Below are 27,480 nucleotides of genomic sequence, written 5' to 3' on the forward strand. Positions count from 1 at the left end.
TTATTAGCAAAATTCTCCAAACATTCTATCTTCCCTGAACATTCTGCAGCTCTTTAGAGCCACAGCCACAGTGAGCATGCTTCATTCCCATAGAGCAGGAGTAGTCAATTATCTTTTGTCAAGGTCCAAATTTCTTGGTCAAAGTATAGTCTAGGTCCAGACTCTGGAAGAAATAATTTTGAAAAAAAGTATGATGATAATAAGTAAATAAAAAGATTTTGAGGTCTGTTCAAAAGCATCTGGCAATCTGGATTTGACCTGCGGTCTGCCTATTGATTACCACTGCCATAGAGCTTAGTGAGTACGCTCCAGCCCAGGACTGAGCAGGACTTTTCTTGCAGTTACTCTTTTCATTAATGAGAGGCCACTGTGGCACCAGACACTAGAACTGAGAACAAGGAGGCAGAGATCTTGTGAAAAAATGTGTGATCACAATTAAAGACTGTATCATTAAGGTTTCTCAGGAAACCTTAATTCTGCCATTTCCTATCGTTTGTATGTGTGATTTTTACAAACCTTAATGTTGTTTCAACCTAATATAAAACTCCATTTAAAATAATTTAAAAAACAGTGGTTCTTTTTGTTTCTGCTCTGTTTTTTTAAATACCTTTTATAGATACTTAAAAATAACATTTTTCTTCTTACTAACTTTGCCCATTTTGTTTGGCTAATGCATATTTTTGCTATTGTTTCGAATGGCACTGAAAGCAATGTGGCTATTTTTGTTTACTTCATACTGAAGCTGGAGTTTACATACTGCTTTCTGTGAATATTGAAAAAATGGAAGCTATTGTCACTTTTTTTTCCTCCACTGAATCCGTTGGTAATAGAGTAGAAGAATAAGATACTTTGATTCCAAAAGGTATTTCTTTCCAGATTTTTTAAAAATAAACAATTTAATCATAATTAAATTAAATAATAATTTAAGACCGTTCAAATGTGTAGTCTATATTGAATTCTTCTTACAATTAATTGTTTTTTCCTCACTTCCTCTCCTCTGTCTATAGCTTCTAGATCTCAGATCCAAAATGGTCTCTAAAGAAGTCTCATTGCAAGAGCTGAAGGCTGAAGTGGAAAGCTACAAGGAAAACAATGCTAGACAATCCTCTCTGCTCCTCTCTTTGCAAAATCGTGTTCAGGAGATGGAAGAGGAATCAGGTGTGCTTGCCACTTCCAAAAAACAGACAGACCTAACAGCACAGGTTTTGCTCCAGGAGAATTGGGAGCTGAAGGAAAAGATCCATGACCAAGAAGCCAAACTGAAGTAAGAGTTTCAATCAAGCTGTGGTATAATTTTGGGTTGAGATGTCACTGTACTATAGTTGCCAACATAGAAAACTACCTTTGTAGTCAAATTTCGGTGCAGAAACAGATTTATAGCTTTATATTGAGCTGTATATTATTGCCCCTTTGGCCTGGGCAGTTAGCCAGTATTCAGGGCCTTGCAGAGTTGTGCCCGTTAGGAAGAGAACTTGATATGAGTCAGGTATATTCGTTGGTGTAATCATGTTTATTTACATATAATTTACACAAAGCCCAGTTTCCCCGAATATAGTAGAAACAAATAGCAGGCATGCTTCCTTAGCTTAGATACCCCTAAGTGTGCCACTCCAGCAAGCTCTGTGCCTGACAGTGTCTTTTTCTGCTTCCTCTTAGGGTCACATTCACCATGCCTTCTACAGGCTTTTTCTGCTTCTACCACACAAAGGCTGAAAAAACAATCTTTTAGCCCCTGTGTTTTCAATCGGGGAAATCCCTGACCTGCCACATAGTCTGGGCCATCCTCCATTGTTTATAGCTGTTTGTATTAAATAAAGAGGCTAAATTATTGATTCCACTGAATCTGAAAGAATGCTTGACGCTCTTACTGACAGTAACTGGGTCTGTGCTTGTTGGAACCAAAGACTTGTCTGATGGCAGCCAGTAGCACCTGACAGAAAAACAATTTGTTTTTACAGAGGTTATAAATAAACTCTGCAGGAGGGAGGTTTACTCCAGTGAAGCGTTTAATCACTTGCAGCTGCAAATCTGTAGGACTTTCCTATAAGTTTCACCAGCGGTCATTGAGTCTGTAATCTCCCCAGTCTGAATTTCTAAGGGTTTAGAAGATCCACTAGTTTCACCAGAGGAGTTTGTGAGCTCTTCTAGCTTAATAGCTTGGATTTTCCCTGAAAGAAAAAGAAGGGAAGTGACAATACAAAAACTTGTGCTTAAGATCTTGATTGCATATTTAAATGCTCACTAGTCATGAAACCAGAAAAGTAAGGTTTTCATAATATGAAAAATTCAGTTATGTTATATATGCATTGTAATTTCAATTTGTGTATTTGTTTTTAAATACATACGTGAATATGTTACTTTTTATGTAAGTATACACTAGAAAATATGCAGTTTGTACAACGTGGCTCAACTTACTGTGAAAATTTTAAAATTTTTCATTTCCATGTATTTGAACTTTCATATTTGTAACTAATAATGTTACATTAATATAACCTTTTGTATTTTTCTCTATTACATACACCACTCTGGATAATTCAATATCAAGATGCTCAGATATTGTGGTATGTTTGTAGTTATAGTTATGCCAAGAGAGAGGAAGAGAACCATTGCTGGTGATAGCTATTAGGGTAGGAAGAAAGCTTACATATAGTATCTACCAGCATTTGCAGTTCTGATATGCCTTTTGTTAGATACTCCAATCCACTGATTTTTCCCCCCCCACTATTCATTGGGCAGTGTTTTTTGTCATATACAACTTTACATTGTAAAAGATGCAATGTCCTTTGCTGACTTTATCAATTTAACAGTCTTCAGGACTGTATGCATGCCAAACAAAAGCGTATACATGGTTAGATCAGAATACACACACAGGTTAGTTTTGCTAGGTCAGTCTTGTGGCTTCAGACACATCAGAAGTGCAGGTATTTCTGCAGAAATTCACTTGATCAAATGTACTCTGTCTTTAAAAAAAAGTAGGTTAATGCTATGTGCTGTTGCTGTCACTTAAGAAATTTATTTTCATTAACTTTCAAGATAATTCCTGGTTGGTGTATCTTCCAATGAGACAGTAGTCATAGAGAACATATTGTACACACATGCTGTTCATGGGGGTAACTCACTTTTATGTTGGGGAACAAATTGATGAATAGGACAGGATAAATTTGATGGTATGTTATGTAACCAGTCATTTTGGACATGTGTTTTAGAGAAATCTCTGAAATAGTTAACATTGAAGATGTGATGGCATTCCTTCCCGTGAGGTTCCCTTGGCTATTTCAGCCCCGACCAACGAGCCAAAGACACAATAAGACATGGGTACACCATCTCGTTTTCAGCAGTGCCTACACTCAATTCCCCTTTCCCAGGATTCTTCTCACAAGGATCTATAATATCAGTAGGTCCTCATGCTCCTTTCTCTCAGTGTGATGGAAGAGGTCCCTCCTCAGTCCAGGGGGAAAGGTTTTAGAGCAGCTGTTTTCTTATCTTGAAGAAAAAGGAAGGCTGGCAACCCATCCTGAACTTGCAGAACCTAACATTCATTCACAAGTTGAAGTTCAGGATGGTATCCCTTACACTGATAATCCCAATTCTAGAGTCTGGAGACTGGTTCAAATATCTTGTGCTGCAGGATGAGTACTTCCACATCTCCATCATTTTTCCTACAAGAAGTACCTAAGATTTATGGTTGGCCAGGACCACTATCAATATTGAACCCCGCCTTTTGTACTCTCCACAACATTGAGGAGATCTAGCAAGGAGCTATCAGTAGTGGCAGCTTACCTGAGAAGATTTAACATCAATAAACTATCTTACCTGGATGATTGGCTTATATGGGGGACCGCTCCTCAGCAGGTTTCTGAAGCCATCCAAAATGCACTCAGCCTCTTTCAGAGGTCAGGCCTGAAAGTCAACAAATGAAAATAGATGGTAATCCCAGATCAGAGGATTGAATTCATTGGTGTGATCTTAGACTCTTCCACATCCAGGGCCTATATGCCTCAAGAGATATTTGAGAACCTGTCCATTCTAACTCTCAGTTGGAGGGAAATCCATGTACCAATGGAAGGTTGTGCCTTGCTGTAGTGAGACAATCTGATTCCCTGCTGCCCCGGAGAGGGACGAGCCCCTCCGGACGTTAAAGTGAGTGGAGCCAGTGGAGCTTGCACCCACCCCCAAGAGGTCAGGGCACAGGATAGGAAGTACAAAAGCCCAACCCCAGAGCTCACTAGAGCCCTGGCCGCCAAGAAGCCAGATGCCTGTGGCCTAGCTCCCGGTAGGAAGACTCCTGCAGTCTGCAACCGAGCTGAGGACTGACCAGACCAGCCGAGGCCTGATGCCGACCAGACCCGGGGGAAGCTGTTAAGCCTTCCTGTGGCAAGCTACCCAGAAGAGGTACAGGGGCCTGCATCTGCGGAATAGAGCTGTTTGTTGGTCTCTACTGTTGCCGCGGCATGAAACCCCGCTGCCAGACTAGTTCCCCCGAAATAACCCACCTCGCTAGGTCCGTTGGCCTGGTTTCCCGCCGCCCCGGAGAGGGCCGAACCCGGCCAAACCCTTCTATGCTTGCCCTTCTAGATCATATGGCCTCTTGCACCTTTTTGATACCGCTTGCCAGACTTCACCTCCACTGCTAGCAGGATTAGTAGAAGCTGTTTTACACACCCTCCAAAAATTGCCTGGATGCCTCATTAACTCACCCATGGTCCTGTCTTCTCTGAAATGGTGGGGAAAAAGAGTGCTTGCAGAGGAGTCGCCTTCTGGATGCTCCTGCGATTGAAGACCATAGTCACAGACACATCCTTGCTACAGTGGGGTGCTCACATGGACACATTAAAGACACAGGATTTATGGTCCCCAAGGGCAAAGAGAACGTACATCAATCTCCTAAAACTCAAACCATACAGGAGGTCTGTGAGTCCTTTCTCCACCTAATAGAAGGGCAGTCCCTATAAATTATGATCAGCAACATGACCACCATGTTTTATATCAACAAACAAGTTGGAGACAGGCCTTCCCTGCTCTGCTAGGAAGCCATCACGCTCTGGAATGTGTGCCTCAGACATATAGTTATTGCTGGTGTGGAGGTACACTTACCTGGACTGCAGAATATGCTTGTGGACAATCTCAGCAGATACTTCCTCCGAGATCGTGAAGGGGAGATCAAAGACAAGATTCTGTTGGACATCTTCATGGACTGGGGCAATCCCAAAATGGACCTGTTTGCCACTCAATACAACAAGTGCCTGAGATTCTGCTCAAGGGGTGGAATGAGATTGGAATCCATTGCAGATGCTTTTATGTTACTGTGGACAGGAGACCTAGTATATCAGTGGTTCTCAAACTTTTGTATTGGTGACCCTTTTCACATTGCAAGCCTCTGAATTTGACCCCCACCTTATAAATTAAAAAAAACTCTTAAATATATTTTAACACTATTATAAATGCTGGAGGCAAAATAGGGCTTGGGGTGGATGCTGACAGCTCGCAACCCCCCACGTAATAACCTCGTGACCTCCTGAGGGGTCCCGACCTCCAGTTTGAGAACCCCTGTGATATATGCTTCCCCCCGGCCCCTCTTATTGCCAGAGTATTTTGCAAACTGAAACAGGACTAGGCCAAGCTAGTTCTCATAGCTCCAGTGTGGCCCTGACAGTTCTAGTTCACAGACCTACTGAGCCTTTCTTCTGCTCCCAGACCTGCTGTCTCAGAACAAGTCATAGACCCAACACCTGAATCTTGTATCCTTGCAGCTCACAGCAAGGGTGGTTGTTGTCTATAGAGCAGGCCTGCACCTCTCTAGTTAGAGAAGTTCTAATAAGCTGCAGAAAACAATCAACAAGAAAAACCTGCCTGCCAAAATGGATGACGTTTTTCACTGGTGCCACCAAAAATCAGTGGTACCACATCATTCCTTGATCCCTGAAATTCTTGACTACTTACCCAAACTAAAATGCAAGAACCCATCACTCAGTTCAGTCAGGCATTACCTACTGGTCATCTCAGCTCATCTTCCACCAGTGCAGGACTATACCATTTTTTCCTCAGTCTGTTAGTAATTAGGTTCCTGAAGGCCCTAATTAAGGTATTCCCACCAATCAAGGAACCTGGATCCTCATGGAACTTAAAAGTGGTACTCTCAGCCTTCAGGGACCTACTCTTCCTTAGCCAGTGGCCTTTTCTTCCTTTCTACACCTTTCTGTGAAAATTGCATTTTTAATCACTATAACTTCTGCCAGCCCAGTAGAGGAGATTCAGGCACTGATGGCTGACCCACCCTATATAGTGTTTCACCCAGACAAGGTGGAGCATACACCCTACATCTCCCCAGAATTGTGAGAGACTTCCACTAGAACCAAAAAATACACTTACTGGTATTTTCCCCCAAAACCTCATGCATCCAAGTCTGGGGCAATGTTGCACACTCTAAACCAGTGGTTCTGAGCCTTTTGGGGTTTAGCCCCCGTTTTTAAACTTTGATGGCTTCTTGTGACCAGTAAATAGTTTTAGTGCAAAAAAAAAATCTGGTTTACTAAATATATTGTGGGTAAGAAATACAATATACATATTAATGTAGTAAATACTAAATAATTACACCCGACATTCCATAGTGGCAACTTGTGTGGCTCCTATCCCATGGAACTGGGTGAGCTCGGCTCCTCACTCCAGGCAATGTGACCTTTGAGGTTGCAGCACTGCTCAGATTTAGCCTGTGGGCTTGCTGGGCCAAATTTGGGAGAGTGATGTAGTGACTTTGTGCAGAGGGTCACAGCACCACTCACTCAAATTTGGCCTGGAGGAGCAGCTGGGCCAAACCTGACCAGCACTGCAATCCTGTGCACCAGGTATCAACTCCTGGAGCAGGGAGTTGAGTGCAGCCAGCCTTACAGGACCACTGCAGGGTGGGCTTTGAAACCGCCCAGGGCCTGCCTTCACCCCGCGGGTAGGACCTGACACTCGCCTCTCTGGGATTCCTATGTGAATGTGTGCCACATTCTGGCACCCTAGTTTTGGATCACAACCCAGGGGATTGAAAAACCCTGCTCTACACGTCAAGAGAGCACTGGCCTACTATTTAAACAGAACTGAAGTATTTAGAAAATCACTAAGACTTTATGTTAAGCTCCATCACAGAGAGGTCAAAAGGTTCTGCAAGTTCATCCCAGATACCATGAAACTGAATTTCTGATGGTATTAAAACATGCCGCGAAGTGGCCGTGGTAGATCCACCATCCATCAGGCTCACTCCACTAGAGTGCAAGTTGTACCAGCAGCATCACTGTGAAGTCTACCATTATCAAACACAGTAGAACATCAGAGTTCTGAACATCAGAGTTATGGACTAACCAGTCAACCACACACCTCATTTGGAACCAGAAGTATGCAGGCAGCAGCAGAGACAAATAAAAAAAGCTAATACAGTACAGTGCTATGTTAAATGTAAACTACTTCAAAAAAAAAAGGAAAAAAGGAAAGCTTAAATTTTTTTTTTTGACAAGGTAAGGAACCTGTTTCTGTGCTTATTTTCATTTAAATTAAGATGGTTAAAAGCAGCATTTTCCTTCTGCATAGTAAAGTTTCAAAGCTACATTAAATCAATGTTCAGTTATAAACTTGAAAGAACAAACATAATGTGTTTTTCAGAGTTATGAACAACCTCCATTCCCGAGGTTTGTAACTCTGAGGTTCTGCTTAGGGTGAACAGATAGCAAGTGTGAAAAATTGGGATGGAATGGAGGGGTAATAGGCGCTTGTATAAAACAAAGTCCAGAGTATCGGGACTGTCACTATAAAATCAGGACATCTAGTCACCCTATTTGTACTGCATTTGTAAAGCAGCCACTTGGGCATCAGTGTACATGTTACCAAGACACTACATCATGACTGAGGCCTCCAGGCCCAAAGAGTATAGCAGTTCTTCACTATTTAAATAATTACACTTAGTTCCCACCTCCTTAGCACAGTTACTGCTTGGGAGTCACTAGCAGTGGTATATGGATATGGACAATCACCTGCAGGAGAATGGGAAGTTCTTTGAGATGTGTTGTCCATATGCACATTCTCACCCTTCCATCCCCTCTACCGTGGAGTCCCTGTTTGGGGGTTCTGCGGTGGGAGTCCAGTTACTGTAACTGAAAAGTAACTTCCCCCTTCTGTGCAGAATTCAAGGCGAAAATCTTTGGCTTTATGTGAGTTTTCTGTTCTCTTGGGGCTTTGAATAAAGGTTGTCCATCAGAAATTAAAAAAAAAAAAAAAAATTCAACGGAAGTGTTAAGTGTCGTCTTAAACATGCATAGTTGGTGATGTGGAACCAGTAGTTCATCCAGTGTGTTTAAAAATATAGTAATTGTTTTATTAATTTCAATTACAAAAATTATGCTATTTATTAAAATACAGAACATGATTTTAATACGTGATATTTTTCCAAGGGTGTGTATTGGGGAGTGCTTCTGGAGTTTCCTTCCTTTTCAACCCATGCTTTACTTGTGATAGGACAACTATGAAACACACCACATCACAGAAACATCTTGCTAGCATGGACTGAAGAGAGATCTTCAGAGCCCATCATCAGAGGGGCATCATTTGATAAGTCTGTGAGGCGCTTGCTTTCTTAGGGGCAGAATGTGCTGCATCTAAGGCCTGGTCTACACTATGCATTTAAATCGATTTAAAGAGCGTTAAATCGATTTAACGCTGTACCCGTCCACACTACAACGCCCTTTAGATCGATATAAAGGGCTCTTTAAATCGATCTCTGTAGTCCTCCCCGACGAGAGGAGTAACGCTAAATTTGATATTAACATATCGGATTACGATTAGTGTGGACGGAAATTGACGTTATTGGCCTCCGGGCGGTATCCCAGAGTGCACCACTGACCGCTCTGGACAGCAATCTGAACTCGGATGCAGCGGGCAGGTAAACAGGAAAAGCCACACAACTTTTAATTACATTTCCTGTTTGCCCAGCGTGGAGCTCTGATCAGCACGGGTGGCGATGCAGTCCCCAAATCCAAAAAGAGCTCCAGCATGGACCGTACGGGAGATACTGGATCTGATCGCTTTATGGGGAGACAAATCTTTTGTATCACAGCTCCGTTTACAGAAGACGAAATCCAAAGTGTTTTGAAAAAAATCTCCAGCTACACAGCGCTGCATGACAAGTGTAACGGAAAGCAAAGAATCAAATGGATGCTCATGGAGGAGGAGGGGGTACTGAGGACTCCAGCTATCCCACAGTCACAGCAGTCTCTGAAAAGTATTTGCATTCTTGGCTGAGCTCCCAATGTCTGTAGGTTCAAACACAGTGTCTGACGTGGTCGGGGAATAGCTCCTCAGTTCTTTCCCCCCACCACCACGTGAAAGAAAAGGGAAAGAAAGAATTCTTGACCTTCTCAATGTCACCCTATGTGTACTGAATGCTGCTGGTAGATGCGATGCTGCAGCAGTGAAGAGCAGTATCCGCTCCTCTCCCCTCCCGGTGGTAGACGGTGCAATAGGACTGTAACTGTCCTCATGAACCCCTGAGTGCTCCAATGCTTTTTAACTGAATATGGGGCGCTGGGTAAGAAGAATGATTCCTGGTCACTCCCAGTAGATAGGACAGAACGGCTAGTAACCGTCTTCATCAAGCAACTGGGGCTGAGCTTCAATCAGCCCCTCCCTTTCCTGTGTAAGAAAAGATTCTGTACTGCCTGACTGTCATAGCAGCAGCATGCTGTGCTCCTCTCCCCACGACGCTTAATGTCCTGATGGACTATCATCGCGCCGGGAGGCTGCCCCTCTCATTTTATGTCACTAATCAGTGTTTCTTATTCCTGCATTCTTTATTACTTCATGACACAAATGTACAGGACACTGCCACGGTAGCCACGAAGTTGGGGAGAAGAAGCAATGGGTGGGTTGTTGCAGGGGCACCCCCTGTGAATACTGACACGGAGCAGCTGTGCTGTCTGATACACTTGCCCCTTATTCTAGGCAGGACTGACTTTTTTTAGAAACCATAATTTGCTTTTACGTTGCGTCCCGGCCGATTCAGCCAGGGGCACTCATGATAGCAGTGGACAGTACAGAGGGGGAGAGATAACCGTCATTTCATTGCCAGTTTACTCCGGCAGTAGATGGTACAGACGACTGGTAACCATCTCTGCTATCATGCAAAAGAAGTGAATGCTGCTGTGTAGTGCTGGAGTATCGCCTCTCTCTCCGCGGCATCAACACATACCGGTGCTGGAAAAAAAAAAGGCTGAACGGGCTCCATGGTTGCCGTGCTATGGCGTCTGCCAGGGCAATCCAGGGAAAAATGGCGTGAAAGGATTGTCAGCTGATGTTTTCCCCGGAGAAGAATGACTGACGACATTTACCCAGAACCACCCGCGACAATAATGATTCAACCAGAATTCCAAGGGGCGGGAGACTTGGGAACTAGGAAGCTACGGAAGAGCTACCCACAATGCAACGCTTCAGAAATCGACGTTAGCCTCGGACCATGGACGCACAACGCTGAATTACTGTGCCTAGTGTGGCCGCATGAAATCGAATTTATAATATCAGTTTTATAAAACCGATTTTAGCTAATTCGATATTATCTCGTAGTGTAGATGTGGCCTAACAGTACTCCCCGCCCCTGTTGGCCCATCATATATGCATTAAACCACATTTAACTTTGGTGAAGGTTGTACTAGAATAGGTAGGCTGAAGCAATGAGCTTGAGATAATTTTGCCTTTTGCTTTAGAAAATACTGTTTGTAAATATTCCTCCTGATATGTGTTTGTTTTGTCTGACTAGCAAATATTTGAATGAGTGTGAAGAAAGCAAGAATCGAGCTTCTAAGATCAGCTGGAAGCAGGGTGAATTCTTAGCACAGCTTTCCGGATTCTTGGACGTAGACATCAGAGGAAAAGAGGAACCACACAAACATTTAATTTCAAAGGTGTTTATATGCAGTTATTTTTTCCTACATACTGAAGAGACTTGTTAAATATTTAACTGCATTGTACTGCTCTAATAGATATTAATGTAGACGGATGCACTTCTTTGAAATATTTGGTTTGATGTAGAAAATTTAATACCGCAATTTTCTTTTATAATAGAAAAACAGAACACTTGTTTAAACAACTTAAATGTTAAAGATCAGAATTTTGTTGTGAAATAAGGATATACAGAGCATATTACCATAAAAATAGTATTTACAAGTATTGGCGTGGTTTTCAGAGGTGATGATCTCCCACAGCTCTCGCTGAACTCCAGGAGGCCTTATGTATGGTCCTATAATATTAACTTACAATTCTGATTGCTAAGTACAAATCAAGAAAATACATACAACTGAATGCTTATCTAAAAATATTAAAAACTGTAAAATTCCACTATGACAATTCTGGCAGTACTCTTAACACTCATTTAATGCAGTCATGCCATTAAACAGAAACATTCTTAGGGACAAACACTGAAACAACCTTAATTTTGAACCTGTACCGAAACACTCACAGTTACTACAAGGTACAATTGAATTTTATTCATTCATTATGCATAGTTCTGAGAGAATGCTATACAAAATCTTTAATACCTTTCTCCTCCAGCATTTCCCAAAATTTTGAAAGCTGAGCTCCCATTCAGGAAAATGAAATCAATGGCACTCCCTACCCACCTTTAATACATCTTTTGCACTCTCTGGCTAGTCTTTCACTTCTACTTTTTTTTTAAGGGGTACACTGAAAGCAGCGTGTATTAGAACAGAGTATTTGTTCTGGATCCCCCCCCTCATCTATGTCTTTTCTCTCAGCAACGACTAGAGTTAAAGACAGAATAGGAGCCACCTTCACCTTTAGTCATCATTCAAGTAGGACTCAAGAAGACATATAATCCTGTATTTTTCTGCTCGTTTTGAAGTGTCATGAGATATTCCCCACCCCAGATTTGTAGGATTCCCACAGTGGCAGTCAGGGCCAAGGGACAGAACAGTGGCAAACCTGAGGCTGGGAGTAGCAGAAGAGTTTGTAGTCAGGTTCAGGCCAGCATCAGAGTCTAAGTCAGGTTTCAAGGTTCGAGTCAGGTGGCAAAGTTCAAATCAAGCTGAGATCGAGCAGGAAAGGTCATGGCAGCTACAGAGTGGCCAGTTGCCTGGACACTTCCTGGAATGCTCCTTGGCTTTATATAGGGCAGTGAGCCAATCAGGAGCCATGGGGCTGCTGTCTGTCAGACTCTTGAGGTGGAACTTCCCATGGTCTGTATCCACAGGGGATCATGGGAAATGGAGTGCAAGTTGGTTACAGCTGCCGCTGGGTAGCAGACTGGAGCTGCCAGCTACTTGGTAGTTTTACAGGCTTGGGTTTTAGACCTGTGGGGCTTTACACTTCTTGGAGTTACTGCAGCATTACCTCAACAGATCAAGATCATGCTTGGGGCTCGTCTTTCCCTGAATTCTGGCTGCTGCTCAAAAGAGCTCCCCAAATCCTTCTTGTTAGGAAATAGCCTTACTCTCTCATATGGTCAGGAAGAGTCTGCTGCCAAATCACATGGCTCCCAGAATATTTCAAATATAAAATCACTTCTCAATGCCCAGTGCTAATGCCCCATTTCAAATGCTTGCTAGCCATAAATCTTATGGAAAAGCTGTCTGCTTCCCACGTAAAGATAGTTGTATAATCTATTTTTATTTATAATATATTTATCTATATTTATTATGGACATGCAGAAATGACAACAGCTCTCCAGATGATGATGATTGATCTAGTGCTGAGAATTTGTATGTGGATAACTAAACCAAATTAATCTTTGCTATGCTAAGGCATACTTTTCTCGTGGTATATTATGGGCTCTTTCTACTTTGTTTATAAGGAAACATTGGAAATGAATAGAAGAACATAGTCATAGATCTGACCCTAAAGGTTTTACAAACAACATTTTTTATGATGACAAGGAACAGAAAATGCATTTAAATGAGTGAAGACAATCGTTAACAGGAAACAGTGTAAGAATTGTAGTAATATGTACTATTTGAATTGTCTGTCTAGGTCAATCAGATGCATAAAGAAAATACAATGCTAACAGGGCAGATTGCCACTCTTGCAGAGACTATCAATGTTCATGAGATAGAGTCAAAAGCTAGCAGAAAAACCATCATGAGGCTTGTTTCGGAAGTCAGCAAAGAGCAGAAAAAGGCTGTAGCCTACTCCCAAGACATGGACAAGCTTAGCAAGGTAAATTATTTTCTAGTGTGCATGTCTGTGTGTCTTAGAGATCTATTTCTACAAATGAAAAATGCATTTTTCAGTAGAAGAACATGGTGTGACATGAAAGTAAACTATGGTAAGATTTCAACACATGCTATTACCAACAAAATTTAGTTTGGAAAACTCTTATCAGGCTAGGGTGTTTGGTTGGAGATATTTTTTTATGCTTAGTTTTAAAAGAAGTATTTTTCTGTTATCACCTTCAAGTTCATGAAGGTTCAAGAATATTAGGAGATTAAAATGCTTTTGTTAGCTCTGCTTTAGTGTTGATGTTTCCTATATGCCGATAAAGTGATGTTTTCACTCTCATTCAACAACAGTATCCCCGGTTATTGCCTTCTCAAAGTGGTAGCTGGGCGGATGTTATGTAAGTCCGCATGAACGTATAGAACTATTGATTTTACTCTGAGGTAGGAGTTTGATAGATGAGTAGAAATGTATGCTAAGAAATCCATATTTTATTGCTTGAAGTAAGCTTGAGGGAGTATTACAAGTATTCTTCCATAGAGAATTAGGAGTATGCGGAGATGCAATTGGAGCCAGATTTTTTTTTTTAAATTGCTGTAAAATTTGTTCTTCAGAAATAGAGAGAAATTCATTGAATAATATTTAACAAAATGTTTTCCTGAAGATTCCATTAAAGGAACTGGTAGTGAAGTATGTTATCTGTCAGATACCAGATTATTTGTATGGTATAAAAACCTCATACTTCATAAATAGTCATTTGACTTGCACACTGAGAAATCCTGGCTAGCAGCATGACTCCAAAATCCATGATTCAAAATCCACTGAAGTCAGTTGGAATTTTTCATTGAATTCAGTGGGCTTTGGATCTGGCTTGTAATATGCACAATTTTTTATGAATACACAGACTATCTGAGATATTGGCATTTTCTTGTCTGCAGTTCCAACATTTGCTAAGATTGGCAAGACCATCCTAAAAATTACAATTAAAAATGTGTTAAATACATATATTGACCTGATAAACTATATCTATGAAGCTGTTCAGCATTTAATTTTAATGTAGAATTTTACTACATTTTTCAACTTGCATTTGTGTTTTTTTTTTTAAGATTTATGCATCAGCTGACTTGTAAATATGACTTTTAAAAAGAAAGTTTTAAAAAAAATAAATGGTTTGCTATAACCCATGACACTTAAAATGAGAAAGAGGCATGATAATTGTGTTCCTTTTGAATTATTTTATCCAATTTGTCATTTCGGTACCGTGGCCTTTTGAAGCAACTGTATTTGTTTGCAAATTTTAAAAAAATAAACTGAGATCATAACTGGTTAATGCTCACACTTATATTGACTAGTTGCTGTTGTACTGCGACCCGTGAAAGGAAATCTACAGACTGATGAAGTAATATTATAATTGGAATAGACCCCCCTTCATTCTTTCCTATAATACCCATAATTTGATTCTGGGCATAATTTCTCTGTTAAGAGGACCTCTTTATAGTTGAAGAAGGGAAATAAAATGAACTATGCCAAGATTTGGTTGACAGTTATTTCTAAAATTAGTTTAGTAACGGGTAATGACAGTATTTACCTAATTAATATGGTTTTGTTTCTTTGTTTATTCTTAAATATATTTAACACAGGGATTATCACATTGCAACAAACCTGACCAATTAAGTCTGGTATCCTGCCTCCCATGGTATTTGAAACCTGATGCTTCTGGAGAAGGCAAATGACTCCCTGTAAATGTACCCACCTTGTCATGTAAAGTTGTACCTTGTGGGAAGGGAAATTCCTTCCCATTCTTAGTTGTTAATCAAACAGTGCTCTGAAGTGTGAAGCATTATATTCCTTGCTACATCATAATCCCAGCTGGTTTGACTGAAGAATTTATTCTTATTCATATAAATCTCTAATCCTTTTAAAAATCTTACTAAACTGTTTGTCTCATTAATATTCTGGGGCAAAGAGTTTCACAGGCTGATTAAATGAAGCAGAACCATGTTTTTGGTTTTGTCTGTGTTAAAATGTTTTCTCTTTCATCGAATGGTTTCTTGTTCTTATTTCACAGCACAGTGTATGCAGCGTGGTCCAATTGGCTGCCTCTACACCATTCCTTATTATATATACCCCTGACATATCTACTGCCTCTATTTCTTTCTCAAAGTGATGACTGGATCATCACAAAGAAGAGAAAATTTACTTGGCAAGCGCTGTGAGTTTACACAAGATGAGGCAAGGGTCAAGGCTTTACAACAGTGAGATCCAATGAGATCCATGAGAATATTCTCAGGATCTTGGAGTATTCACAGAGCAGCAGCCCCTATGCATTATTCCCCAGGCTCCAGTATCTCATGGCAGCATAGCTCCTTTGGGACCTTTGCTATCATTGTCTGTGTATTCCTGCTGTGAACCCTCCCTTTAAGGGACATAGAAGGACTATGCAAGAATTAACTTCCTCAGGAATTTCTAAAGATGATTCTACAGGGATGCTAGATAGGGCTGCCGTCCTGCCTTACCTATCCTGCCATGTCCCCTAAATTTGCGGAGTCCAGATTTGTCGGCATATGTGCAACATACCCAGCCATTTAATGGTGTCATCATCAGCCAGGTGGAGAGCCAGTAGCCTACCATCGAAATAAGTCAGTGGGCAGTCGACAATGATATGTGACATAGTCAGAGATGAACACAGGTGCCTTGGCAGATCAAAACCTGATGGACAGGTTGCGTCAGTGATGAGAGAGTGATTAAGGACTATCCTCACTGACCACTTGTGCCAAGCAGATTCCACCGTCATGTCCTGTGGTGGCATAAATGAGCATAAAAAGAATTGTGACAGGCTGGACAAGGCCTAGGGGCCCCTTTCTGGAGGCCTCGGAAACCTACCACACCCTGTTCCAGAGAGAAGCAGAAGAGAAGTTCTCTAGGTGGCCTAGAATGGCTGCAAGGGAAGCAGCCAATCAGAGGGACTGCAGGAGCAAGCAATCGGGGACCAGGAGGACCATATAAAAAGGAGAGGCAGAGTTGCTGCTTGGAGCTGGAAGAGAGGATCGTGTTCCTGGCTGGCTGAAAGAGCATCAGGACCATGGAAGTCTTAGTGTGGGCAGGGACCTGGAGAGCTAAGAAGGAGCTCCTGACTGGCTGAACTCAGCAAGAACTCAGCCCAGGGAGGGCTGCAGGAAGATTATGTCTTAAGGGAGGGAGCCCTGGAGGTCTGGCCCCAGGCCAGGGCTGGGAGAAGGTAAAGACTGTGTATCAAAATGGGTTTGTTCTATTCCACCTACAGACAGTGTGTGTGATGTGGCTGGAGGGCTGAGTCACTGAAGACTTGCCGAAGAACCCATCAACCATGTGAGGTGCTCATAAAAGGTGAGAGCCAACCTCATTACAGGCGTCTAGAAGACAAGCGAGCTGTTGGGTGGTCAAAGAGGTCTGTGTACAGCGGCAGGTCGCTATTCTCATGGATCTTAGCCAGCAGTGTGAAAGAGACCTTTTCATGGCAAATATCGGGTGGTGCTATGTTAAGTATTGATCAACTTTGCGTGAGATGAGCGACACCAGACAGGAGCACAGTACTCTGCTGTTGAATAGCAGAGGGAAACGGCTGATGATCTAAGCTTCTGGGTGCTCGCATTCCAGGTTGAACCGGCCAATTTTCTGAGCAGGTTGTTCTGAGTGCTGACTTTGACTGCTGTCTTCCTCAATGGTTCCGATACATTAATGATTTATCCAATGTCACACTGAGGTAAACTGGGTTTGGATCATGCCACAGGCATTGGCCGTTGAGGAAGATGTTTAACTCCTGGTTTGCATTTGCATTATGCAGATGGAATACACTAGAAACAGTTTTAGAAAAGCTCTGTCGCAGGTGGCATTGACTACAATACCCTGCCATGAGATTCACATCTTCATTCAAGATCTTGTCAATTTCTGAGGACAGCTTGGTGGCTGCAGCAGACGTCGTCGGCATAGATGAACTTGCACAGGAGCATAGCTGGCAGGTTGTTGATGTACACATTGAACACCATTGGTGAAAGAACTGAGCCTTGAGGGAAGCCATTGATTTGTCACTTCCAGTAATTACAGCAGTTGCCCAGGTGTACTGTAAACTGCCTGTGTTGGAGAAAGAGAGCTCTATTACTTCAAACACTCAATGCGGGCAACTTGAGAGACTTTAAACAAAAGGTCTCTGTGCCAAATTATGTCATAGGTGGCAGTCAAATCCAAGAAGACGGCGCCTGTCTTTAGATTTTGTCAAAAACTGTTTTTGATGAAGGTGGTCAAGGCCAGGACTTGATCACAGGTGCAGTGTCCTTTCCAAGACTGAGCAATATTCACATGCAGGGGCAACTGTAGGCTCAAGGGGAAAGGTGGCTAGTTTGATATTGACATTCCTCACCTCCTTTTGACAACTTTGGCCCCACATGATGTGGCCCTGCATAGTCCCAGTTTTTAAATTTCTCCTTCTTTGAAAGTCTCCTCATCATGCTTCTAATCTGATTTATTCTTCATGTCTTCACCTCTCTCATCTGTGCCATCTTTGAGATGAGACAACCAATCAATATTTGAATATTTGCACTTTCCTTATATACTATTATAACTTTTTCTCATTTAGCCGCTCCCGTTTTGTGTGGAAATAATCCTGGTATATTTGTTACCTTTTTTTTTGTTGTTTTTAAAACCCCTGGGGCTCTATTATTCAGATGTCTTCATGGAGTGTGCTGAGATGTTGCCTTGATCTTTTCCTATATCACTAATTTAGACTTTATCAGTATATGCAAGTAGTTTTAAATTTTACACCATTTCTTATAGTGTGCATTACCAGCACTTGTCTATGTTAAATTTCATCCACCACTGAGTTTTCCAGTCACCGTTTTTCTTAATGAAAGTCATCACAATCTAAGCAATGTATTTATAGATCTAAGTAATTTTGTGTCATCTCCAAATCTTACTTCCCCATTCACTATACCATGAAGGTAATTGATGATAAATGCATGTGGGAGTCCTATTTGCATCATTAGGTATTCTGTCTGTGAAGGACTTGCAAGATTGGGCCCATAATGAACAATTTTGGCCCTAATGCTACTAGTTCCTGCACCTCTCTGCTACTCACCTCTCCATGCTGAAAATTAGCCATTTAGTCCCCAGTCCTTATTTCTGGCCTGGATTAAGCCTGGTTTTCTGTTTTTCATATTTTAGGAGCTAGACAGTGCTTTAATAGCCAAACAGAGTCTAGAGAAGGAGATCAGAAGCCTCCAAGATAGGCTGGCTGCTAGCCAGAGGGCTTGGGAAGCCTCAAAGCAAGAACTGCACCACCTGAAGAGATGTTCCAGTGAGATGGATGGGAGTCTGAAAAGCAGCATAGACGAGGCCAGGACTGCTCAGAGCCTGCTGAGTGCTTTTAAAGAGCAAGTTGCTACCCTTCTTAGCAACAGTTCTGTAACAGTTAAGCCCTCCGAGGAGGCCATCATGGAGCGAGTTCGAGAACTTGGCCGCAGGGAAGAGAGCAAAAAGATAGTAAGTGAATTTCTTCTGTACCTATTCAATCTTCTTGATTTTTGTATGGCTCCTTTTTCATATTAGCTATAATTCCATACTCTGCATGTATGTGTTGCATTTATGATAGAATCTTAACTAATGTGGTCATATAATATTTTTTCCACAGGACTCCTGCCTCATTCAGTATGCAAATTGGACAGGCCTGGGCCCAGAACAACTTTGGATCATTCAGTGAAGTTGTAGAGTTTGTTATGAAGCTGATTTAGTCAGGAAGTCAGACAGGAGTCCTCAGGGAGGGGAAAGATGCTCTTGTGTTTAAGACACTGAACTGGGTCTCACTTTGGTGTGACTTTGGGTTAATTACTTGATTGGTCTGTTGCTCAGTTCCCCCATCTGTAAAATGGAGTGCTCACAGGATTATTCTGAAAGTAAATTCAGTAACATTAGGTGATCAGAGGCGCCTGCGAGTGGCATCATAGGAAAGTCTAAGAATGAAGGAAAAATTCTTTTAGCGGAGTTTTGATGTTGTGCAGTGTCTGAGACACAGGACCACACATTAAATAACAAAGAAAAAAAATGAACTTTAAACATCTGCCTCCTTCACTGATCAGTCCATCGTGCACAGTGAATAAGTCGTGGGTTCTGTGAGGGGAAAAAATAAGAAGTGATCATGTAATTAAAGACTGAAGGCCAGATCATAGTCCCCCTCCCGTGGCACCTGTACTCTGATAGCCCTTGCAGCATGCTGGTGAGGGAGTGGCCGCTATGTTCATCACTACAGCTGTTTTGAACTGTGAAACATTTCATTGAGAGCCATGGGGAGGCCGTTGTAAGAGCAGTCTTAAGGGCGGCACCAGCTCCTGGGGCTGGCAGAATTGAGAAGGCACCAAGGTAGCTTTAGGGCTCCTCCTCCAGGGATACTCCTAAGAAGTGCAGCGCAAAATCTATCTCTAATAATAGCCCTAATTTTGGCATTTCCTAACATTTGGTTGCTTCACTTTGTAGCCGTAATGTTCATTTGATGCAACTGTTTTGTATAGAACTTCCAAGCTTTTTTAGAAAAAAGGAAGAAGGAATTGATGGAAATGAATTCCATATTTGCTGTATGGTAGTAGAACATTGTGGACTGCACAACATGTGCAAGGAATGAAATAGCAGCCTTTGTGTTCTTACTTATGCATTGTAATTTGGAAGAGGCTACAGCCTTCTTCAGAATCCTGTCTTCTCTTCCATCTGCACCTTTATTATTTGAGCCCCGATTCCTTACACAACACCATATTCCACAAAGCACCTACAGATTTAAAACTGAAATCCCACTCAATTTTCTAACACATACATCTGCATAGATCAGGTGGAATATATCTATTCCATGGGAATTATGAATCTATTTTTGTGGGCATTGCCAATGGAACACTGGCAGATTGTTTTTTGTTAAATGATAAAACAAATGTGCATATGTGAGGTACATGATTGTTAAAGCCTTATAATTCTATCACATCAAAAACTATTTTCATTGGACCACTGGAAAGCATCTCCTAGGGTCAACATCCTTGCCAAATTTCAGGTTTCCAGCACCTCCCACTGAGGCACTAGAATTTTTTTTTATTACAAAATTTTGTTTTCAGAAAACTTCATTTTTTTCACTCTCTCTGACTGTGTCACTGTAACTGGTATACTTTAAAATTCCAGATCTTCTGAGAATTTCTTGTATGAAATAATATTTTGTGCATTTGTTGACTGCTTGCTGTCTTTTTATACAATACCCTTGATTGGAATGTTTAACTGGGAACAGATTTAAGCCCAGTGATGATTAAGAGCAATGTCTGAAGTTTAATGGGGATGTCTTCAGGTGATTTATGTCTTTTATATGACTCAGTCGCATGCTGGATCTGTCCATTTAGTTCTCTAACCATGTTCAGTCCCTTTGTAGCTGTAGTATGTGCAGAAATTGTAGAAATTGCTTCACCACTGGCTCTTTCTGGGTGTTACTTTCTTCCTTCATGCCAAGTATTCATACTGGGCTGCCATGCTGGTCATCTCACATCTTGAGTGAGAGGAGTCATCTTTTATTTGCTGGGGAAAGAAGAAAAAACATTTGAGCATATTTGTCATGGTACTTTAGTATAATATGCTAAAGGAAAAAATCAGCAACTAAGCTACAGTAGACACCAATTTTAAATCTTTGTTGTCATAGATTTAGGCCCAACATTTTGATTGTATTTTTTAAGACTAAGATGGTTAAGTGTATACAAAACCTAATGGAAATAGGTATATTTTAATTGATTTTTTTTAAAACAAAGTGAAACTGATTAGTCTAGTTTCATTTTTCAAGTAAAGAGAGAGACAAAAAGTAAGCAAACAGCATTAATAATGAAAGCAATTTCAATAATTGTGTTAGTAACACAGGTGAAGACATTAATTTAAAAATTGTCTATGTGCACGTGCCCATTAATGACTTGCATAATGGAATGGAGACAATGCTTGTAAAATTTCTGGATGATATCAAGATGGAACAGAGTTGCAAACACTCTGGCAGACAGATTAGAATTAGTTAGAATTAGAATTAGGCTTAGAATTCAAAATGAACGTGACAAATTGGAGAATTGGTCTTAATTCAACAAGATGAAATTCAATAAGGACAAGTGCAAAGGACTACATATAGGAAGGAAAATCCAATGCACAACTAAAAAATGTTGAATAGCTGGCTAAGTGTTAATACTGCTGAAAAGGATCTCAGGGTTGTAGTGGATCACAGGTTGAATGAGTCAACAATGCAGTGCAGTTGTGAAAAAGGCTAATATTCTGGGGTGTATTAACAGGAGTGTTGTATACTAGAGATGGGTGGAAATTGTTCCACTCTACTCGATGCTGGAGAGGCCTCAGGTGGAGTACTGTGTCTAGGTGCCACACTTTAGGAAAGATGTAGAGAAATTGGAGAGAGTTCAGAGGAGAGCAACCAAAATTATAAGATTTAGAAAAGCTGACCTATGAGGAAGGGTTAAAAAATTGGGCATGGTTTACTCATTGAGAAAAGACTGAAGGGGGACCTAATAAGCCTTCAAACATGCGAAGGGCTGTTGTAAAGAGAATTGTGCTCAATTGTTCTCCATGTCCACTGAAGGTAGGCCAAGATGTAATGAGCTTAATCTGCAGCAAGTGGGAGTTAGGCTAAATATTAAGAAAAACTTTCTAACTGTGAGGGTTGTTAAGGTCTGTGTGGGGTGCAGGGGCTCCCTGAATTCCCCCCCCCCCACCAGGTCCCACTCTGTCATTTATTTTCTCTCTCTCTCTTCCCCAAGTTGGCAGCACCTGGGGGAGCTCTCTGAGGCAAACACTCACGGGCAAAGGATTGCCTTACCCTCCTCTCCTCCCCTTGCAAGAGAAGAGGATCTGGCTGAAAAGATGGCCAGTGTCTCAGGCAGTCTCTTGGGATTTAGCCCTATGGGCCTAGTCTGCTGCCCCTTTGTGGAGTTTACCTTTTGCCTCGTGTTCTGGGGCGTACTGCTTTGCTGCCAGTCAGGCCAGCTTCATGAGCGGTGCGTAAGGTGGCTGTCTCCTCCTCAGCTGGACCGCCTCTGTTACCAGCAGTCTCTGGGACAGAGCAGCCTTCTTCCTAGTCACTGCTGTAAGTTTTTCTTCTTTTAAGCTCTTCTCCCTCCAGGCTAAACAAACCTTGCAAGTGTGCCTTGTTAGCGCTGAAGAGGCCAGGAAGAGTTTGCTAGTCTGCTCTGTACCAGAATTAGGGTGTGTCCTATCACATTTTGGAATAGGCTTAAAGCCCATGATTGGAGATTTTAAAGAACTAGTTGGACAAACCCCTGTCAGGGATGCTCTAGGTTTACTAGGTTCTGCCTCAGTGCAGAGGTCTGGACTTGTTGACTTCCTGAGGCCCTTTCCAGCCCTACATTTCTAGGATTCTGTGTTCAGAAATGGGCACCTTAAGGTAAAGGTTCTTGCTCTTCAGAAGTGCTGAGCACTCAGCAACTCCCATTGAAAATCAGGCCAGGATTTAATAGGAACTGTTGGGTGCTCATACCTCTAAAAATTTGCCTCTTATTAGGCTCTTTATTTAGATATAGGAGCCTTAATGTGGGCTCCGATTTTAAAAAATCTTGTCTTTATATTTAATCTTGCTAGCATCCATTTAACCACACGCATACCAGTAAAATATATATTGTGCTTTCTGGTTTGAACAGCTGATGGTTGTAAAAGAGCGGTTGATATGCAAATACATGCTTTTACTGACTTGCTTGTATAATCAGATTGTGCATCAGATGGGAGTAACTTCAAATCTAACAGAAGATTAAATAATTTTCTACTGAAAGAGGATGTTATGTGAGGCTCAATCCCTTTGATGGAAAAGATTCCATAGAGAAGTAGGAAAACTTTCCTTCAGAAATCCATGACCTGAGTCCTGTGTGTGCTATGAAGCCTCACAAACGATGCAGAGAGCAGTGTTTGCATTTTCCATGTAGTTGTAGACAGGGATCCACAGGAAGCTGCAGACCAACCTCACAGATCCCTGACTGGACAGTGCTGTAGAAGTTCCTCTATGCTCTGTTTAGGCACTCTCCTTTTATGGCCGCATGGCTAGTTCACATGCCATAATGAATTTGCTTCCCTGACTTGTTCTTAAAAGATCCATTTGTGGAATTTCTTTTGAGGATTTGAGAGTTCAGTTTTAATTGAACCTTAAGGGTAAGTTTTTTTCATTGTTACAAAGACTGATTTATAGTTTTGAATTAAATCTGAGTCTTTCTGACATCAAAATGTATCTGGTGTCTCTTATCTTAATTAATCTTATTTATGCTGTGTGACTGTGCCTCCCTGACCAGATAGGAACTTTCCCAGAACATGCCTTGTGTTTGGATTGTTAGCAAGTTGAGCAAAAAACTCTATATGACAGTGGAGGCGTGGGTACTTAAAGATACTGAGTCTGCCTCTGATCTTGTTTGTACTCACACAACTCAGAGACTTGGACTTTACAGTACATCTGTTTTATACCAGTTTAAGTGCAATCAGAATCAGACTCAGTATTGCTTAAATGTTTGTATGTATTGGGAAACATAAAGTGGCATTGTTTATTTAGCATAAGCTGGCATCTGAAAAGGAATGCATTTCATTTTAGTGGAAAACAAGTTAAAAGTTAATTACTGTTCAGGGGAGGTGAGGAAATGGTACATTATAATGACCTAAGCAGAAGGCTATAAAATGAAGGTGTGTGTCTCTCTCTCTCTCTCTCTCTCCTACTCACCCCTACCTTACTGAACGTATGAGTGAGCTTTCTTCTAGATGGCTAAAATGAACAGCTGTAGGCTGAGGGAGAGCAAGGACTTTTTCTGCTGTGCTGTATAGGTAATATTTTAGTACTCTGTACCCTGAGCTTTGTTCTCACTAAGCATTGCTTTCTGTAGTGTCTGATTCAAAGGGTTTATTTCAACATATGTTTTATTTTATGATGTTCTTTCCATTTGCTGATGTGACAATGAAATCAACTTAAATTCAAAGTACCCTGAACTGGGTCTTGGATACTGTTAGTTTGGGACAATCACTTGTGGCTACCTAGAAGAGCAACTAACTCTGACATTGAAAACTGGAATCTTAAGGATGAGACAGCCCAAGTACAAAGTCAAGGAATAAAGAAATGGCTCTCCCCTTCCCATAAACGTTGTTGTAAGGAGGCAGGCTTGGCCAGTTTGGGTATTGGGAGAACAAAACAGCCTGAAGGGTATACATGCAGTGCTATTTGAGGTTCATGATGGAAAACTGTGGCTCTACACACTGAAAAAGTGACCCACGGTTAGACAATCCAAAGCTGCAGGTAAAGGTTATTGGAGGGCTTTTGTTAAGGAAGAGTAGTTTTCAAGCACTAAGGTTTTCAAGCACTAAGGTTGCTTAACAGTTGCTTTGTTTTGATAGCTATGGCAAAAGAGAATGATTTTTCCATTGCAGTATATTGGTTTTTCGAAGATACCACACAAGGCAAATTCATTTAAGATGTTTTAAAGGTAAGAACTGTAGTATCACACGCATGTGTGTATATATTTTCCACCACAAAATTTGTGTTCAAATGAAGTTAATTTTGGAAATATATATGAGATGTTTAGGGTAAAACCATTATAGGGGCATAATTATCCCCAAAATAAGTGGTGTAAACCCAGGAAATTCAGAGTTAAAGTTGAATTTAAGAAATCCAAACATGAAGGTATGGAGATGTACTTTTCCTTAATCAAACTTAACTCTGCCCTATAGTAACATCATGCAGTAACTAGACAATTGTAATTAATGCATAACAGTTGTTGAAGTTACATGTTCGATTAAACTGTTTTTTAAAGACACACTAGATTTTTTTTTAATCCCCCCACCTATATTACACACTGCATGAAAAGATGTGTTTTAACTTGGATTAGCTAACCTACATTTGGTAACTTGGGTTCAAATAACAGTGAAGACACAGCAAGTTGGCTTTTTATCTGGGTTAGCTGCTCAAGTTGAAGCCTTTAGGGCAGCTCAGGGTTGAACTTGAGTTGCTGAGCCAAGTTAAAAGCTGTGTTGCCGTACTGTTTCAACCCAAATACCTCCAACAGGGTTAGCTAATCTGAGTTAAGACTACACCTTTTTACAGAGGCAACATGCAAATGTTGATAGTGCGGCACAATTTAAATGTTCAGGAGGAGGGGTGTCTAACCACCCCACGTCTCACGTCTCAGTGTAGACATACCTTTGGAGTCGCTACAAGGCAGGATTAAGGTTGTTTGGGTGCCACGATTGGGCACTGCTGCTTTAAATGCAAAACTCATGTTGGCCTTAACTATGGAGCTAACCTGTGCCTCCATAGTATTTTTATTTCATCCTTAAAATAATAAAGGGGAGAGAAAAGCAGATCTTCCCTTCTCCTTTCTTTGCCTTCTGCTCCTGTATTTTTGTTACTTCTTTATCATTTTCTAAATTTAAAGAAAAACATGAGGAGGATTTTTAGCTGTATATCAATTACCACTGAACTCAGTAAATACAAAGATACAAAAAAAAATCAAACGTGCATGCTGAGGAAACTTTATTATTTGGCAACTGTGTGTCACAGGTATGGGGAACAAGGAGTTATTCTGTCTGCCCTGTCCTAAAGTGAAGCACTCTAATAAAGAAGTATGGATTGCTTCTCTCAGGAGAGTTTCTTTATGAAGGTCAGACCTTGAAATAACTATGTGAGAAAGGACTTGAGCATGCTCTGAAAGGAATCATTCCCAAGAGCGTGTAGGTTGTTTTTAGTCTAGCTTTGCTTATACTTTCTACATTCATGAGTAAGTGCAATTGTTTTTCAAATCTTAATGTAAGGCCCCAGTCCTACAAAGCTTTATGCCTGTGCTGACCTTTTAGCTTGGGCAGGGTCCCATTGGAACTCTGTACCAGCTAGTCTCTTTCTAGGATTAGAATCAAGAAGTTGAAGATGGAGTGTATATACTTTGACCCAGATTGTCACTGAAGGGATTAAATGCCTTCAATGAGATGACAGAAGAGAGGCCATTTTTAGAGCTTTAATTGCCTACACATTAGCCTATCCTATTACCTGGATGACTTTTCAGCATTCCAGTCAGCTTATAATAGATAATAAATGTGTCTGGCTAAAAATTGCTACAAACCTTTCTGCAATTGAGTATTTAACCCAGTGAAATGGGAGAATGCCAAGCATAATTTAATCTGTAGAAAGCCCAGAGGTATGCCTTTTTTTAATACAAAAAATGACAAGTGCCCAATAATATAAAGTCTATGTGGGAAAGAGATGTTGCTATTAATTATTGTTCTACAGCAGTTAAAATTTAAAATCGCAATCATTTTAAAGCTACTGGATCAGGTCTTGAGCGCCCCACGTGTCGTCAGGGTTCAGATATTTTTTCCTAATCTGGAGCACATCTATAGTCATATTACAGGCAAAAGTACTATTAAACTCCACAGTTCTTTCCCCAGTGTGATGACTGCAGAATCAGCCCCTTCTTTCTGATAACTCTAATGCTGGTCTACATTTAAAAATTAGATTGACCCCAGCTATGTAGCTTAGGGATGTGAAGAATTCTTTCATCAGCCTAGCTGCCGCCTCTCAGAGAGGTGGATTAACTACATCTGTGGAAAAACCCCTTCCACCTATGTAGGAAGCATCTACTCAGGGCACTATAGTGGCACAGCTGCAGTGCCGTAGCTGTGCTGCTATAGCAGCCATAGTGTAGACATGCTCTAAGAATAAATGAGTTGCCATCTTCAGACATAATATATACTTTTGCAGTTATGGGACTGACCTGATCCAAAGCCCATTAAAGCCCAGGAATGTCTGTTGATTTAATGGGTTTTGAATCAAGCCCTTATGCTTTTCCCATTGAAATAAATGGCAACATTTGAGTGGCAGCATCATTATATGCATATTTCACTCACTGAGGCTTGGGCTACACTAAAAAGTTAGGTCAACCTAGCCACGTTGCTCAGTGGTGTGTAAAATCCATACTCATGAGTCATGTAGCAAAACTGAGCTAACTGCCTGTGTAGACAGTACGAGGTCAAAGGAAGAATGCTTCTGTTGACTTAGCTACTGCCTCTCTTAGGCCTGGTCTACACTACGCGTTTAAACCGATTTTAGTAGCATTAAACTGATTTAACCGTGCACCCGTCCACACAACGAGGCCCTTTATATCGATATAAAGGGCTCTTTAAACCGGTGTCTGTGCTCCTCCCTGACGAGAGGAGTAGCGCTGAAATTGGTATTGCCATGTCGGATTAGGGTTAGTGTGGTCACAAATCGACGGT

At 41.2% G+C, this 27,480-nt stretch overlaps 1 protein-coding gene across 1 annotated transcript in view; it reads left to right on the forward strand.

Annotated features, from left to right (window-relative positions):
• The window catches only part of CCDC170 (coiled-coil domain containing 170), a 122,467-nt gene that overhangs the window by 61,979 nt on the left and 33,008 nt on the right, over positions 1 to 27,480 (forward strand). The window contains 4 exon segments of the mRNA XM_075064047.1: positions 1,008 to 1,264; positions 10,784 to 10,928; positions 13,009 to 13,194; positions 18,391 to 18,708. Coding sequence (XP_074920148.1) covers positions 1,008 to 1,264; positions 10,784 to 10,928; positions 13,009 to 13,194; positions 18,391 to 18,708 — 906 coding nt within the window.

Source organism: Chelonoidis abingdonii, chromosome 3, assembly GCF_003597395.2.
Source record: "Chelonoidis abingdonii isolate Lonesome George chromosome 3, CheloAbing_2.0, whole genome shotgun sequence".
NCBI lineage: Eukaryota > Metazoa > Chordata > Testudines > Testudinidae > Chelonoidis > Chelonoidis abingdonii.